This window comes from Thunnus thynnus, chromosome 11, assembly GCF_963924715.1.
Source record: "Thunnus thynnus chromosome 11, fThuThy2.1, whole genome shotgun sequence".
NCBI lineage: Eukaryota > Metazoa > Chordata > Actinopteri > Scombriformes > Scombridae > Thunnus > Thunnus thynnus.
In genome coordinates this window covers 32,843,382-32,860,020 of record NC_089527.1, presented here as the reverse complement: position 1 = coordinate 32,860,020, position 16,639 = coordinate 32,843,382, and the positions used below count along the sequence as shown (strand labels likewise).

The window sequence follows — 16,639 nt, the reverse complement described above, 5'->3', positions numbered from 1 at the left end:
CAGCTCTGCACAACAGTTCCTCTCACAAAACACTTTATACATATCTGTTCTATGTATTTACCAAAATACATGAACACCATGTATTTACCAGTATAAACCAATGGAAAAAAATAGTTTGTACATAAAGAAAGAAATGACATTTATTCTGCCTCAGGTCTTTGTGGATCCATTGTTCCACAACAAGTGAACTAACCAAGCGGCAACCTCCAGGACTGAAAAATGGAGCCAATGCAGATGTGCCAAAAACTGCAGTTCCTCCATAAGCGAGTCAATCCCCATAGACTCACATGTTAAAATGCACAGCTTTACAGCAGAAATAAACAGCCTGGTACACAAAACAGTTTTGGTCTCTATAGCTAATTTCCCCTTTCATGACGACTGTACAAGGGTTGAATTTTTATATAACTCACCTATTTAAATTTTATTAAGCCGTAAAGTTATGCATAATTAAGGACATGGCCGCTTTGAGTGACGGATTGCTATCAACAACCACACTTCATTCGGCCCGCCTCTGCTCCACCTCTTTGCCCATTTTGGGTCCCAGTGGCTATGTCCATATTTTTACAGTCTATGGAACTGACCCATGGCCTTTTTATCTATCTATCCTGAGGTTCTGATTGGTGTGTGAACAATTTTGACTCTTCCACCCGGGGTGTTAATTGGGTTCCAGCTGTGATGACTTGAGCTAATGATATGGATGATAGTGCTTTCTAAATGAGCACAAGTGAAAACAGGGGAATAGTGTTTTTAGTTATGGGAAATGGGTCTGTTCTTTGATTGATGGTGTCATGATTTGGGATGTTAATAGTGTTTCAGTGATCGAGAAAAACTGTCAGAACATATTTGAGGGGTCCTTTTGCAATATCTCTGTTTGTATTTATTATCCTAAATCTTTTTTTTTTGTGTGCACTCCAGAGAGTATCATTCAAACAGGTTTTTGTTTATTCAATTTAAGTTTCTGTTTTTGCAAATTAAGTCTTCATATATGATACATGAGGGGGAATATTTTGATTCATTTTACACAATGGTAACAATCACACTGTTTCTCGCATTTTGTCCTTCTGCTGTCGGAGTTGTAGTTTCTCATGTCTCCAGTTTATGTGCATACACATGGATCAGAGTTTCCATGGAACACCACACATTTTCCCTTCTAATTTGTTTTTTATAAATCCCAAAGTTTGCTTAGAAAGTGGCGTACGTCTTCTTTTGTGCGTATGCAACGGTTATAAATGATTATTATATATGCAGTGTTTAATCTCACTGCGTGAGACTAGTAGTCATCTCCATTTTAATGGTGTTTCTCAGCAGTGTGTGCAAAGACTCGAATTCCTTCTTAATTAAATTGGTGGACTGGAAGCTATGGACAACCTAGAAAAGATGCACTTCCAGCAGAATTACTTATGTCACTCACTAAGTTTATTCTAAAATCTAACTACTTTATGTTTGACAACAAGTATTACTTGCAATCTCAAGGTACGAGCATGGGGTCACCATTTGCTCCCAACTATGCCAATTTGTTCATGGGTTTGTGGGAAGACAGACATATATTTAACACAATCCCTTTGCTAATAACATCTTGTTTTTTAGGAGGTATATTGGTTACATTTTTACTGGGTTTACAGGCTCTGAGGATGAACTTAGGGCATTTAGTGACTATATAAATGGCATTCATCCCTCTTTGCATTTTATTATGGAATACAGTTGTGAAAAAAATCATTTTTTGGATCTTTTCAATACTGTTAATGAAAATAGAAAATTGGACGCAAACAGCTGTTAATGTCAGAGGCAGATCCTTCTGCTGTTAGTTACCAGCTAATCCAGGGCGTTACTTCCTGTGTTTACTTTGGTTTGCACTTAGAGGTTGTATCTGAAGTTTATGTGAAAAGCTTTAGGAGGCTCGCACTGCTCATCTCTACAAACTTTGTTTTGTCAGAGTTCCTGAATGTCCGCAGCAGAGATGGATTTATAAAAACCCACAGTCCGAAGGTGACCTGAGTCTGGATGCGGTTGAAGCCGCGGCACCAGAGCAGCTTTCCCTTCTTCATCTCCTACTCAGGGATCTCCTCCTGCTGAGTGCCATGACCTGCTGTTGTCAGGAACTTCAGCCAGCTGTTGGGGATGCTGAGAGAGGACAAACACAAACAGTTCACCACGCCACCCCCCCACCCCTCCCCCACCCCCCACCCCGTCAGAGACAACAGCAGCACTTCGTGTCTGTCAACATGTCTGTGACCTGAACATGTCACAGTGAGACCAGTTTTTATTGTCTAATGTTGCTGATCAGCTTCAGAGAGAACCAGGTCTGTATCTGTAATTATATGTGATGATATTTCAGTAAGACGCCTTCCTGTTTTCTCATGTGTTCCTGTTTTAATTGGCTGTTGATGTAAATTCAGTCAGTCATTTCTACTTTTCTGTTCAAGTTTCAAGCAGTTGAAAGGCTTTTAATGTGAAACATCTGCAGGGAGGGTGGAGGTTAATGACAGCAGCTCCACTGGGTGATCGGCTCTATTGACATTTAAAATGATCACAGAGATCTGAATGAGCTGCAGACGTGTTGTTAATCGGCCGTAAAACACAAAACAAGTTGGAACTATATTAGTCATGTGAGTTGGTCATTACTTGAATTTTGGCTTTAAATTTCTGGCACTTGTGTACGTTGAATATTGGACCAAGACCGGCTTCAAACTATTTGTGATGTCACAAATCATGACTGTAGACCCACCCCTTAAAATCAGACTTTTAATGAGCTCAGAGAAACTTTCCACTTTCAGCAGCTGAATGCGAAAACAAACTCTGCACATACATCACTCCGCAACAACACCCAGCTGAAGGAACAAGAAGAAACACATTTTTGAGTGGAGGGGGGCTTTAAGCATTTTTGCCAAATCATATTGTTTTCTTCATGGCCTGGTAGTGACTATTTTGTGGACCTGGGTGCAATTACACACTCAAAAGCATGTTAAAAACAAGTGACTCACCTGTCCCCACACGAGACTGCCGAGTCCCAGAAAGACACACCACAGCCACTGCTCGACGTTCAGACTCACACAGCTGAATGGTTTACCACCAAACTGCACGATGACAAACTACAGGAAGACAACATCTTTTTATCACTCACTACTTTGCTTTAGGTATGCTTTATATTTGGGTAACGTGGCTCTTCGTGTCCCTCACTCGTGTCTCTTCCTCATGTCTCAGCTTCTCCCAGCGAGGATGCAAGAGATACGGGACGTCCTCGCTCACTCCACAGTCATTTTGATGACACGACTACTCATGACACACATCATCTCATTGTCAAATACGAAGAAGTCATCAATATATAAAAATAATCATGCTTTGTTTAGTTTAAAAGCAAAACAGCTGATAACTGCTGCTCCAATACTGATCTATAGATGCATCTTACCGTCACAATGTGACTGATAGAAATAACACAAATTGATAATTAGACCTAAAATCTGTTCATTGCTGAAAGAACAGACCAGACGTGAAGAAGCAATAAAAACAGCTAAAATCTTTAAACAGTATAATTGCCTCTTTAGTTTGTGAAAGTCTGACATCCTTTACAGGCTGAGGTAAATATTATAGGAGACGTGAGACTGTGCAGCTGTATATTTTTACTGAATGAGCCGAGATGTATGTTTCCTGGTAGTTTTCCTGATCTGCTACACTTCTGTATTACATTAAAGCTGTTTCCACAACAGCCCAACTGTTTACTGTCTCGTCAGATCAGCTGACCAAGACATTCATCAAAGGGGTGTTGCTGTCTGGTAAAAAACCTGTGTTTCCTCACTCCTCATCTCCTCTGAGGTGCATTTAAGGGGTTGGAACACTCTCAATGATGGCTGAGGGAGATCAGTTTCTGGGCCACGGCCAGAGGACGGAGGAGCGAGGATGGGAGGAAGCAGATATTAGCAGAATGGAAGGCACCCCAGGTATGATGACGGCCCCACCCCTCACAGGTTACCTGTACGAGGAAGGTTCCCAGGAGGATGGAACAGAAGATGGGGTTGTTGATGATGCTTTTAAAGATGTTCCGCTCGCCATGAATCATGCAAGCATTGACTTCATTGACGAGCTGCATCAGGATGGAAGTGTTGAACACAATGGTGTAGTGCTGAGAGGGCGGGGCATGGAGGGGTGCGTTCCTGCCACTCTTAATATCAAAGATCTTCTCACCTGTGAGCAAGGATCAAAGATTACTGAGCAATTGCACAAATCAACCCAATTCCTTCACTTCTACATCAAACTCCATTCATTTACATGTGTAATGATGAATGAATGTATTTGTTTTTGTACAACTTATTGGAGTTATTTATGTGAAATGCAACATCACTTGTCTCAGCCTCCCTTCACTGGCTACTAGTTCATTTCATAGTTGATTTCATAGTTTCATTAATGATGTCTGAGGCTAAATTAGGTCTGGCCCAGAACACGTGAATTCCTGAACCCTTACAAGCTGTATGACAGCTTGCGGTCCTCTGGCAGGAGTCTTCTGTTTGTTCAGGAACTAGAGGTGGCTGTATTTGCTGTGAAGGCTTCACTGAAGATACTCAGAGCACTACTGTCAGTTTTCAGGTCCCTACTCATGAAATATTTCTACAACTTCCAGCTCGCTATCATCCATCATAACTAGTGTGATTTTTATATTTTATTTTTCCTTTTGTTTGTACCTCAGTATTTTTTGTTTTATGTATTATTATATTTTTGATTTAGTAAATGCACAAAATGCATCTCTTGTAAATCAGATATGTAAAGCAGGTGGTGCCCTTGCCTCATGTGTTGAATGGGACGAGGACTGCAGTAACCAGAGGAGTGCTGTCCAATATACAGTATAGGATTTATATCCTTATCAGTGTACTGTGCAGTCTGAGTGGGAACATGATATCAGCACATCCTTATCTGCCACTGAGTAATTTCAGCTCATCTGAATGTGTTAGATACAGAATTATGTGGATCTGTGACTCTGTATGTGGTGCGTCCACTGACCCATGAAGAGCAGGGTGAAGATGAGAGTCAGCTGGTAGACGGCGTGTCCTAGGATGTTTTTCATCATGGTGCGGGAGATGAGTGGCTTGTTGCGGCCGTACAGAAAAAAAACAGATTTTAATGTCAATAAGACTTTTTATCAGGGTAAATAAAGGAAAAGAACATGATTTGGCTGTATGTGTTCAGGCTGACAAGCTGTATAATACTATATACAAACAGACCTTGACTGAATAGGCCAGTGAGATGGTGACAGCCAGAGGGAGACCTTCAGGCATGGCTACCACCAGCACAGTCACACCAATGATGAAGAACTTGACCAGGAATTGCACATAGACGGGCAGACACTCCTTGGACCAGGGAACTCCCTGAGTCCAGAAGGTATCGATCAGGAAACGAATGATTAGGATGAGGATGGTGAGAGTTGACATGAACAGACCTGAAGGCAGACAGAAAGACAGAGAGTTAACCAGAGTTAACCTAAGGCCTCCTGCCATGTGTGCTTTGCACGCTGGGATGTTGATGAGCAAAATCAACAGTTTCTAGCAGAGAGAATCAATCGAGATCTGACCTGTACTAGCAACGAAATATGTTGTCTTTGTGATATCTGGAAGACAGAAGCTTCTTCCTGGGTTTACTTTCTCGCTCCTGCTCCAGACACATCTGACCAATGAGTGAAGTGAACGTTCTTACATGGCTTTTAGTGATGCATTGTGGTTCGCTTGAATTGTTTTATGAGAAGAGAAACTGAACCAAGGGGAAAAACTAAGCTCACTCATCCATTGATTCAGACCAGAGCAAACCAATGATCAGTTTGAAAATGACTAGAACCAGTCAGAGTAGGACTGAGAGTTTGAGGAAGGACAACTCCTGGGAGAGAGTGAAACATCACTTTTTTACCACTCTCTCAGACACAAGTAAGGCTGTGCGATGTGGCGATATATGTCTTGTGTCTATCGTTTCATATTATGCTCTATCGTTTATTTCGTTGTGATGCAAATCACACTCTTTACAGCAATATTTTTCATCATTTGGAGTTGTATACACGCGGATTACATTGATAAATTATTCTTCTTGGCTTTTCACTCGCGAAGCATATATTGTATTTACAGTAACATAACGAGTTTAGTTGTTAAGTCTCCACTGCTGTCTGTCTCCTCTGCTGCACTGCACACACACACTGAGGGCTCAGCCCTGCCTGCACTGAGAAAAAGCAGAGAAGCAGCAAGATGGCGACTATAAAATGACAGCAAAATGCAGTAGAGACTGTCTTTATTTATGTTATTTACCAAATGTATGTGCACTCGTTTAAATTCAGCTCAGTGTGAGAGTCGTTGCTTTTTGCTGTCATTTCTGGTCACGCTGCTCTCCTCTGCTCTCTATAGTTCACCGTGGGCGGGGCTGAGACCTTGTTGTGTGTGCTGCACACACAGGAGAGACAGTGACGCAGGTGAAGTACTCAAGTTGACGACAACTACGCATGTTTTGTTACTGTAAGTTCAATAAAAGCTTTGGGAGTAAAAGGCCAAGAAGAGTGATTTGATTTCATCCGCGCAAAGGATGGACAGACAGCGGGAGGAGGGAGGGGGGTACAGACCAACTATTTATTCATTGAATTAAAATGCGCTATGTTGGAATAGGTTTCGTTATCAGGATATGAAATGACCTTTATCGGGATATGAGATTTTAGTCATATAGCCCAGCCCTAGACACAAGGTAAAGATTATGACGATGTGTTGCAATGTGTCTGACAGTTTTGATTTGGATTAGACAACTGTAAAGTTAAAAATGCAGAACATAGGTTTTCCTTGTTGATGTGCAGTTTATATATGGGTAAATAAGTGATCAAAGAGAGTAAGACTGATCAAAGATTATTACTGCTGGAATTTTTGGGCTAAGACAGGATCATCACTGAAGTGGAGAGAACATGTGCTCTCGTTTGTGACTGACCTGCTTTGCCAATCTGCATCGCCAGCTTGGTCAGTTTCCCCTGGAGGACTGACTTCTCCTTCTTTGAAGGATTTGTCTTCATCTTCTGCGGTTGTCCATCCTCTCTGACTGGCAGCATCTCCACATCCACAGCGACTCCAACCCTGTTTTTCCCTATTGAGGAAACAGGAAGTCAGTTAAAATTCAGGTGTTTGGTCACAAATCCTCAAAACTGCTGCTGCTGACACTTGGCCGAGCCGATTTTGTTTATATAGGCCTACCGTCAACTCTAGAATAAAAGCTTTTTCTTTTTTTTTTTTAAATGGACAAAATCTTATTTTGTAATAGAGTGCATTGATTTGCTCAGCCCCTTGCCCCACTCTCGCTCTCTCTCTCTCACAAACACACAACTGAATGTGAATAGCCCCTCCTCCCCTTGCACACTCAAAATGCGATCATGTGTGGGAGGAAGGATTGTTGTGCTCTCTGCAGGACAGCTGTTCTAATGTCTCCCCTGGTGCTTGTTTTCAGCAGAAACTCTCCCGCTCTCTGCCTGCTCTCAGTCAGTCTCTCTGCGGATGGCAGGTGGGTTGCTCTGGTTCTGGTTCCAAGTGGCAGTCGTCCTCTGGCTTGTCCCAGCGTCTGTGTGCGCTGCAGACCGGTGTCGGTGCAGCAACACACACACTCTATTAGAGCTATTCCTTAAAGTAGCTATGCTACTTGTATAACACGTTAGTCTAGAAAACAAATGCTCAGGTCCGGTGGGCAGTCAACTTACTGACAGAACTCTGCAAGTCATCTCTGATAAGTTATGGTCTTAACGCAATACTGTCAAAATACAGCTGGATTGTCAAGATTAGCGGTACATAGTGTAATAATATAAATAAATATAAATAAAACAAATTGTAAAAGTCAATTTCAGTCCATTTGTACATTATTTCATGGTGTTCATTACATGGTTTTCGATATGTTTCAATTGTTTTGGAAGTTAGGGTCAACCAATTAAAAATATGGTCAAATGTATTTTGACCTGCATGCATGGTCAGCAGTTTGACTATGTTGAAGCTCTTATTAATTAAGATAACCTTTCATTTGTTTGTAGCATCTGCTACATCTGTGTAATATACTCCTATAAACTGTTGCTGCTAAGAGAAGTGAGTGGTACAGTAATGGCTCAACAAATGCTTTTGACTCATTATATTTTATGAGGATAAAAACAGGTAACAGGAGCAACTGGTGCAGCAGATTCAGGGATGGAGAAAATCATTTTAACCACATTACCCCATCATTTTTAAAGGTTTTTTAATCTCAACCACTGAGAGCAGAATGCGGAGTATTTTTTTTAACATTGAGTGACAGATGTCAAAAACTGCCACATTAAAAAATGCTGATCTTTAAAAGTTTCCCTCTAACAGTATCACACACAGTATGAATTTCAACTTTTTTTACTCTTAATGAACTCATGAACTGAATTATGATGATAATTAAAGCATCTTGTTCATCTTTAGAGTAAACTGAACTGAACTGAACTGAACGTACTTTTCTTGTGCTTCTTCTCTTTCTTCTTGCGCTCCTCTTTCTCAGCTTTCTTCTTGTCATCACCGCTTCTTTCTTCACTGGCACCGAGCAGCATGAGGATGATTCCAGTCTGAGAGTTCACACCAACACCAGTAACCACCATCTTACCAGAGCCCTCCATCACGTGGGTGCCTGAGAGAGACAGAGACATGAGAGAGGTTGGTACTTCTGCATACTCCATACAGACATGTAGTGCACATCTGTCCTTCCTGGAAGAGAGATCCCTTATCTGTTGCTCTTCCTGAAGTTTCATCTTTTTTCCCTGTTAAAGTTTCTTAAAGTTTGTTCTTGTATGTCAGAACGCTTACAGCTGTATTTCACCGTTGTACAGCAGGCATTTTCTTTTCAACTTGCCTCTGTATTTGTTCATCTTTAAAAATACGTTGGTAATGTGATCGGCGGTGTGTTTTTGGAAGGAGGCGTGAGAGGGCGTGATTTTGGGTCAAGGGTGCCACAGACCAACAAGCCAATCATCAAGCAGCTGCATGCAGACCACAATGTTTCATATTTTAAGAGGCACGTATCTCATGAGAATCATATAGCAGGTTTTAGAGCTGTGCTCCAATAGGATGATTTTTTAAATCGTCAATATTACTGTTGCTATAGTGACGCTCATCTCTCAAATAACCAGCATGAAATTGGTTTTTGGTCATGGTTCTTTTTTCACACTCAGCTACAACAAAATATTGCCAACATTTCAGCTGGTTTAAAGCTGCATTTTTTCAGTGTTGGGTCTGTAAGTGTGAAGCCCAAAGAGAGGATCAGATTTAGCAGTGGAAAAGCAGCAGCAGAAACTGGCCACAGGTCACACTGAACTTGGCTGTAATATTTGATGTGAATGGGGCAGAGTGAAGCACCTGAAAGCATCATAGGGTCTTTGTCCATACTCTTCTTAACATGATCTGGGGAGGTCACTCCACCATTATGTGAACAGAATGTCAGCACTGATATTAAAACAATACTTCTTTTGATACCTTACTTTGAGAAATAAACGTGTTTTCCTACAAAGCCCTGTTTTATTGAACAAAAGATTCCAAAGTTGTCAAAACTGGCAAAATAATTATTTAAATTGAGAACTTGCTGATCAAAGAATACCACCACTCCACCTCTTCACCATGTGATCTCACTGCTCTTAAGTTTTGAAACCTCCAAATTGATTATTTTATCAGAATCAACATGACTGACTCTGATGCAAACACCCACTGAGTCAAAGTTTTTATCTTGTTTGAACTCAGTGAGAAGCAGATTTTAACCTTTAGCTACCATGCTAATCAGATAGCATTCTAAGTTTAATTACACACATTAGCACAGTTGTTAGCAATAATTATGGTTTTTATTAGTGACATAACTTACTCTGAATACTTAAAAAATGACAACAAAGAAAACAAAAATATTAATAACTGTGTTCTCACGCCAGTAGCTGCCTAGTACCTACCGTCTGTTTAATTTGTGACTACTTGGTAGGGGAAACATATCTATGGGGGAATAGACTTCGACACATTTGTTTGAAGAGATTAATTTCAAAAAAATAAGTGACATCTTAATGCAACAAGTATTAAAATGTTGACACATTAATGCAGTTTGAAGTTTTACAAACTGCGTAGGTGCTAAATAATTTGACTGATACTCCAAAGTGTATGGACAGTAACGTTATTTCACTGGCTGTGCAGTATGTGAACAGCTCCTGCAACATTAAACATTAAACCTCAAAGTGTTACTGCGGGTTAACTTCTACAGAAATAGTGTTGAATTCCTCATAAGACATTAACGTTAGCTGCTCTGCTAATCTGTGTTTCCCCACTGACTGTACATACATATTCATATATTTATAAATAAATCTTTTATACATTCAATGGTTTTCCCACACAAGGAGTAACTTCAAGAAAGGTGAACGCTTCTTGTTGGCGACATCATTTAATTTACATAATGTAAAATAAAGAGCACCAGATGAATATATATTTAACATTCAATTTAAGAGAATTCAAGGCTTTTACAGGACAGCTAACGTTATGTGTTCTGTTCGTGTTTTCAACAGCTGCTGTCATTACAGCAACCACAGACCCATTCGGCTGAAAGTCTCCAGTTAATAATGTCACTCCTTAAACCGAAACACTGTGTTTTTCTGGCATATTCCCCCGCTGGGATAAGAGTCTGTCTGTCTCATGAATGGGACAACATGGCTGTTTCACTGATAACGTTATAGGTATTGTAAGGAAGCCATGTTTCCCCGTATCGAAATGTTAACGAGGTTACTTCAGAGTGTCCCTGCTAAAAGCTTTATGAGCCAAGAGTGGAATAAAATAAAACTCTGGATATTAGAAATAATGGCCGTTGACACCAATGGTCAGACCATTAGCTAACTTACCTAGGTTAACATTACTCTCTCCGTTATCTGAAACATTAAATTAATCATTTTTACATTTCAGACTATTGCACCAGGGATTGTTACTCAATATAAGCCAAGATTTCATCGAACAGACAGCCAACAGACCATTTAATGAACTAACGTCATGCTGCCGCGTTTTTTAACCTAACTTAACGCCAGTTTTCTTAATTCTGTGCATTCTCTGTGTTGTTAGCATTAGCGGAGGAGAAATCTGTCTTCTGTTAAAATATACTCAGCACCGGGGGAAATAAGTTACTTTTCCTCGGCCTAATATTGACATAACTAGTAATTTAAGTTTAGTGGCGTGTCACACACATTTATGACTGTCATTTAACTTCTCTGCTTGGCAACAGTTATAAATGGTAGCTAACATTACATGAAATTAGCTTGCTAGCTCTCACTGACGGCAGGTGGCGCCGTTGAATGAACAGGCTTTTGACTCTCACTATAAACTACACTAATTATTTATTAAATTCATCTGATTAACCTATATTTATTTGACGCTTTGTTTTTATTTAATCAAAATAAGCATACTCCTACCTTTAACGGCAGTTTAGAAGGTTAAATTAGTGCTCATCAATTAAAAATGTAAAAAAAACAACAACGTCAGCTAGCAGTGTTAGCAGAAACACACTAAGCACACTCAGACAACTTCAATTATGATATAATATAAACACATAATAAAGAACAAATACCAACACATTGTGACCAGTTACCATGACAATCATAATAGCAACAGAGCAGCTGATCTCGGTGCTACGGTATGTGGAAGAACTAGATCGAATAAGTTTTCTGTCACTGCATGGTACATATGCAGTTTATAATAATGTAGTATGCAGTAATTTTTTTTAACAATGGCTGCAGACTTGGACAAACATGACAAAGCTTAGTTTTATTATTTATAATTTGTACTTTCAAACAGTAACTTGTCACTTTTAGCATTACCAGGGAAAGATTTTAGGATGAGGCCTAACTGGTGTGTCTGGCAAACATACTCCCCAAATATAATGAAGAGAGTGATAAAACTACTAACATGTACCCTAATAATGTTAATGTTAGCAGCTGGTTATTACTGTAGTTAGCAGGACATGCTAACATTTGCAGCTTATATTAGAGCAGATAAGTAGCAAAACTTTGTATGCAGCTTTGTATTCTTCCCATAGGCAACAGCTATGTTTAGTCAGAACTAAGTTGTAAAAGCTTTAAAGTGCATTTTCCATGTGGGTGCACATTGTATGTCTAAGTTCACATGTAGACTGATTATAAAACATAACACTATGTTAGAAAGCAAATCATGGACATTAAAATGAAACATGAATGACATATCAGATGCCAATGTGTCCCCAGTGATGATGATACTGACGTGTTGAAGTTACCAGTTCAACCAACAGACCGCCTGACTCACCCCTTCCTCGGATCACCAGTAGGCCTCTAGTGACAGAGCCCTGCAGGTGTGTTTTAATACATCATTTTACCCAGTTTGTTTGTTCATTTTTTAGCTCATATTTCAAACACAGAGTGGATGGAATATTTGTTTAAAACTTGAAGGAGGATTTTGTTCTGTTTGACATAAAGTTGCTGTATGTTGATTTTGTTTATTAAATTTATTGTTCCATAAGGTTTGCATCTTTAACCAATGAAGTCACATAAGATAGCAATTCAGTCATATTATAGGAGATGAATGTCATGTATCTCGGTTAAATTCTTGTTCTGTTTTAATTTATTTTATTTATGTTATATGTTATAAGGAAGCAAAGGCTGTTTTTTGACAGTTGTGTGTGTTACAGTTTATTCATATACAGTGAAGAGAGTGGTCTATTCATCACGCCAGACCCCTGAGCTGAGCAGCCACACAAACCACCTCCCGACAGAGCTCTGCCTACGGACACAAGAAGGTGTGCATTAGGTTTTGCAGATGGTAAGTTTAAAAATCCAACCTCAATAAACCTAATTTCATTACAATGACTGCTTAAGACCTCCAAACACACAAACAGCTAAAAACCCTAGGCAAAAACTCCAGCCAGTGCTGTGTAAAAAAAACGGACAGACAGACAACTCTTTTACCTCAGGAACCACCATATTGTATGCCCAGCCAGTTTATTCAGAGCAGGAACTGTCCTCCAGTTTGTTGGAACCCATAAATCAACCAGTAAACAAAGGAATACAATATGCATGTATGTGCAATATGTACTCGGCATACCTGATCATCTAAGCACAGATAACGGGGGACATGGGACATAATGCCCACAATTAGGGATGTGTGATATTGGATTTTTTGCCGATATCCGATATGCCGATATTTCTAACTCATTGTGGCCGATGCCGATATCGATATATGCACATATTTTTTTCCAGCTGGCTGAGGAGACTATTATGTATGCAAGCATAGATTGTACTAAGTATGATCAAGAAAGACAATACATGAAGGAAGAACTTAGTAAGACTGGAGTTCAGGAGCTCAGCATAAAATTTAATGAACCTGCCAAGTGGGTGGAGCAGTAGAGTTTTCTTTGAGTTTATTAGACAGACAGGATTAATGTGCAGGATTAATCTTTGGTCCACATTCCGGAGCCAAAGGTGGCGAAAAAAAGGTGGTAATGCACCTAATACTTGATGTTACTTTGTTACACAGAACATCATAGGCGTAACACAGCCGGCTACACGAGAATGATAAGAGACCCAAAGTCAGATATTCAACATTACAGCTGCTGGTGGAGAGGGGGTGCATGAACCTACCTTGTCTTAAAGATTAATACCTTTCGGCCCAGCTGAGGCCTCTTGTGTGTTGGTGTAACCCAGTTTATGAGGCTAAGTGAAAAGACATTGAGCTGTCTTTAATGGACATACCTGGGCTGTCCCAGCAGAGTTAAGGAAGTACTTCAGCTCCAAAATCAATGGGTTGTTTTTTCAGTGAAAATATGGTCAGAACTGGTAAAGAAGAGCCACTAAATCCTACACACTGGTCCTTTAAGTTGTATCCATAATCTGAAGGTAACGTCATAATAACAACTATAATAACAACAATAATAATAACATTACCACCACTACTACTACTTATACTTCTAGTACTACTACTAGTGATAGTAATAATGGCAATAATACCTATATTGATAATAGCAGTGGTGGCAATAGTAGAAGCCATAGCAGCTATAATAAAAATAATAGTGGTTATAGTGACAATATTAATAACTATTCTTATAACAATAATAGTGGCAACAATTCTTGTAGTAGTTGAAACATTTCAAGGCCAATCAGGTCTTCGTCAGGTCAAAATGTTTAAAAATGTATATCACAGATATACACTCATCAAGCACTTTATTAGAAACAACCTGTGCAATCTAACCCCAGGTTTTGTGTTAACGGGGTGGACAAAATATAAGGAACACTTTTCAATATAATGCAGTCCAGTACACCACCGCCACCACTACGACTTCAGTAATAAACATAAAGTAGAATTATCACCTTTCTGACAATGTCAACAAAAACTGAAAATATATAAGCCTCCTAAAAATAGGATTTATGGCAGAGCTGTTGTACTGGATTGCATTAGATTGCACAGGTGTTCCTAATAAAGTGCTTGTTGAATGTATACTAATAGGTTGAAAAGGTGTGGTTATTTAGCCAGCCTGTCCAACATCTAAAAACGAACAGTCATGTAATGCACGCACAACTACGCTCTTAATAATCTCAACATTGCCTAATAAACATCAGCATGTTAGTAAGTCACTGTAAACATAAATGGTAAACCGACCACTCAAAGCGCTTTTACACTACAAATCACATTCACCCATTCATACGCTGAATGGGTACAGGGGCTACCATGCAAGGTCCCAACCTGCCCATCAGAGGAAATCTAATCATTCACACACATTCTCACACTAATGGCACAGCCATCAGGAGCAATTTGGGGTTAAGTATCTTGACCAAGGACACATTGACACGCAGACTGGAGGAGCCGGGAATTGAACCGCCAATCTTCCAATTAGTGGACGACCGGCACTACCTCCTGAGCCACAGCCGCCCCTCTTTCTTTAGCATTTAGTTCAAAGTACTACTGAATTACAGCCTAACAGAGCTGCTAATGTGTTTTTAGACAGTAGCTGTTGCCACTGCTGCCTCCATTGTATTCAGTCAATGAAGCCAACATCATGCACTCAGACAAAATCTTTAAACTTCTGACCTCTGATAAAACACACATAATCCAACTCACAACAATAACAACAAAAAAAACCTGAAACTGCTTAAAAATCCTAACTTGTTCCTACAGTATTTTACTATAGAAATGTCTTTAAACTTTTCCCAACTGGTAAAACAAAGCCTATAATATTCAGAAAAAAAAACAAACAAACATACAGCTGCTCAAAAAAATAATACAGACTCACCATTTTGTCTTGATGTGAGAAGAATAGATGACAAACACAGTGTTTATTCCATCAATAACAAAATGTCCAAAACCTTGCTGAGAATAGTCCACATGAAACAGTATCTCCAAACCTTCATCAGATGTCTGAAAAATCAGCAAGTCTTTAAACTACAAAACCTTATCAGCCTTAAATCCATAAGTAACTTGTAAAATCTGTAAAATGTCAGAGAATAGTCCACAAAGAACAACATTTCCTGAAACCTCACCACCGTTCATCAGTGCATATCTTCACCAGATGACAGTGACTACTGAAAGTTCTCCCCAAATTATTTTACTGTTAAATACCATCCACAACAGAGCATGGGTGTTTCTGCACCTGTCTGAGGTGGGAGTTTGGGGCCACTGTAGTACAGTAGCCAGGATGTTTCGATGCAGGGAGTGACTTTGATGAAAGTACTGCTCTTCTAGGGATTTAATGTGTGTTGACACTGGGAAATAGGAAATGTTCCTAATTCTGCAAGTGTATCTAATCTACAGTGTGGATTTTAATTTGTGGAGTTTAAGTTTTTAAAGGACACAAAAACTCCATCAGCGGCGGAAAAGAAGCTGAGTGTTTCCCTGAGATTCCTGAGTCATTAAAACACACCAGAGCCCTTACCAGGAGGGGAACATGGAAGAAGGAATCAAACCACACTGTGACCCCTTGGCTAAGGATTTTCAAAATAAAATTTGTGATATCCTGACACACACACACACAATTGTTGCAAGGTTATGATGCAGAAATCCTTCTATTGAACAGTTTCTCTTATGTAACAACAATATGAACATACTGTACACATTTCTGTGTGTTTTGGAGAGATCAGCCACCCTCACTTCCCTGCAGGACCAATAATAGCTCACAGGTGACACACATCTGTCTTTCTTTGTCTTACAACACATGTACTGTTCTTCAGTGAGGTCTCTGATCCTGATTTAAATATACACTTATAATATATTTTGAACTGATGTCTGGCTGTCCAGTTCACCTGCAGTTTTGAGGCGTGATTGGCTTCCAACTGTGTCCACAAATAAACTCTTTCAATGACTCTCTGAATTAATGTCTCATTAATATCTGAACCAAACTTCAAGGCAAACCATCCAATAGTTGCTGAGAGATTTCAAAAAACAAATGCCAATGTCATGGTGGTGCAAAAGGACAAGTCAGGGGAAAATCACCAAAATCATAAGGATTCATCCATCCAATATTAACTGTTATATAAATCGTAAGACTTTGGACACTGAGGTAGCCATGTTTCCATCTAATGTCAAGTGAACTGTAAGCAAAGTTTTGAAATGTCATATAAAAGAAAAAAAAAAGAAAAGTTTGGAGCGAATAAAGTAGGCTACACAAAGCGTAG

General features: G+C 39.6%; 2 protein-coding genes and 1 long non-coding RNA gene across 3 annotated transcripts; 1 reads left to right on the top strand and 2 right to left on the bottom strand.

Moving 5' to 3' along the window:
* Window positions 1-2,343: 2,343 nt before the first annotated feature.
* On the bottom strand, window positions 2,344-5,084 carry LOC137193227 (plasma membrane calcium-transporting ATPase 2-like). Its single transcript, XM_067604518.1, has 4 exons — window positions 4,990-5,084; window positions 3,968-4,179; window positions 2,982-3,089; window positions 2,344-2,828 (listed from the first exon to the last, which is right to left on the bottom strand). Exons 1-4 carry the CDS (start codon window positions 5,054-5,056, stop codon window positions 2,808-2,810), a joined length of 408 nt encoding a protein of 135 aa, XP_067460619.1. The 5' UTR covers window positions 5,057-5,084; the 3' UTR covers window positions 2,344-2,807.
* Window positions 5,085-5,142: 58 nt separating this feature from the next.
* On the bottom strand, window positions 5,143-9,392 carry LOC137193225 (plasma membrane calcium-transporting ATPase 1-like). Its single transcript, XM_067604517.1, has 4 exons — window positions 9,351-9,392; window positions 8,455-8,625; window positions 6,937-7,089; window positions 5,143-5,425 (listed from the first exon to the last, which is right to left on the bottom strand). Exons 1-4 carry the CDS (start codon window positions 9,376-9,378, stop codon window positions 5,172-5,174), a joined length of 606 nt encoding a protein of 201 aa, XP_067460618.1. The 5' UTR covers window positions 9,379-9,392; the 3' UTR covers window positions 5,143-5,171.
* A 569-nt stretch (window positions 9,393-9,961) lies between these two features.
* On the top strand, window positions 9,962-16,597 carry LOC137193223 (uncharacterized). Its single transcript, XR_010930704.1, has 3 exons — window positions 9,962-12,330; window positions 12,667-12,797; window positions 15,801-16,597. It is a non-coding gene; the product is annotated as an uncharacterized lncRNA (long non-coding RNA).
* The last annotated feature ends 42 nt before the right edge of the window (window positions 16,598-16,639 follow it).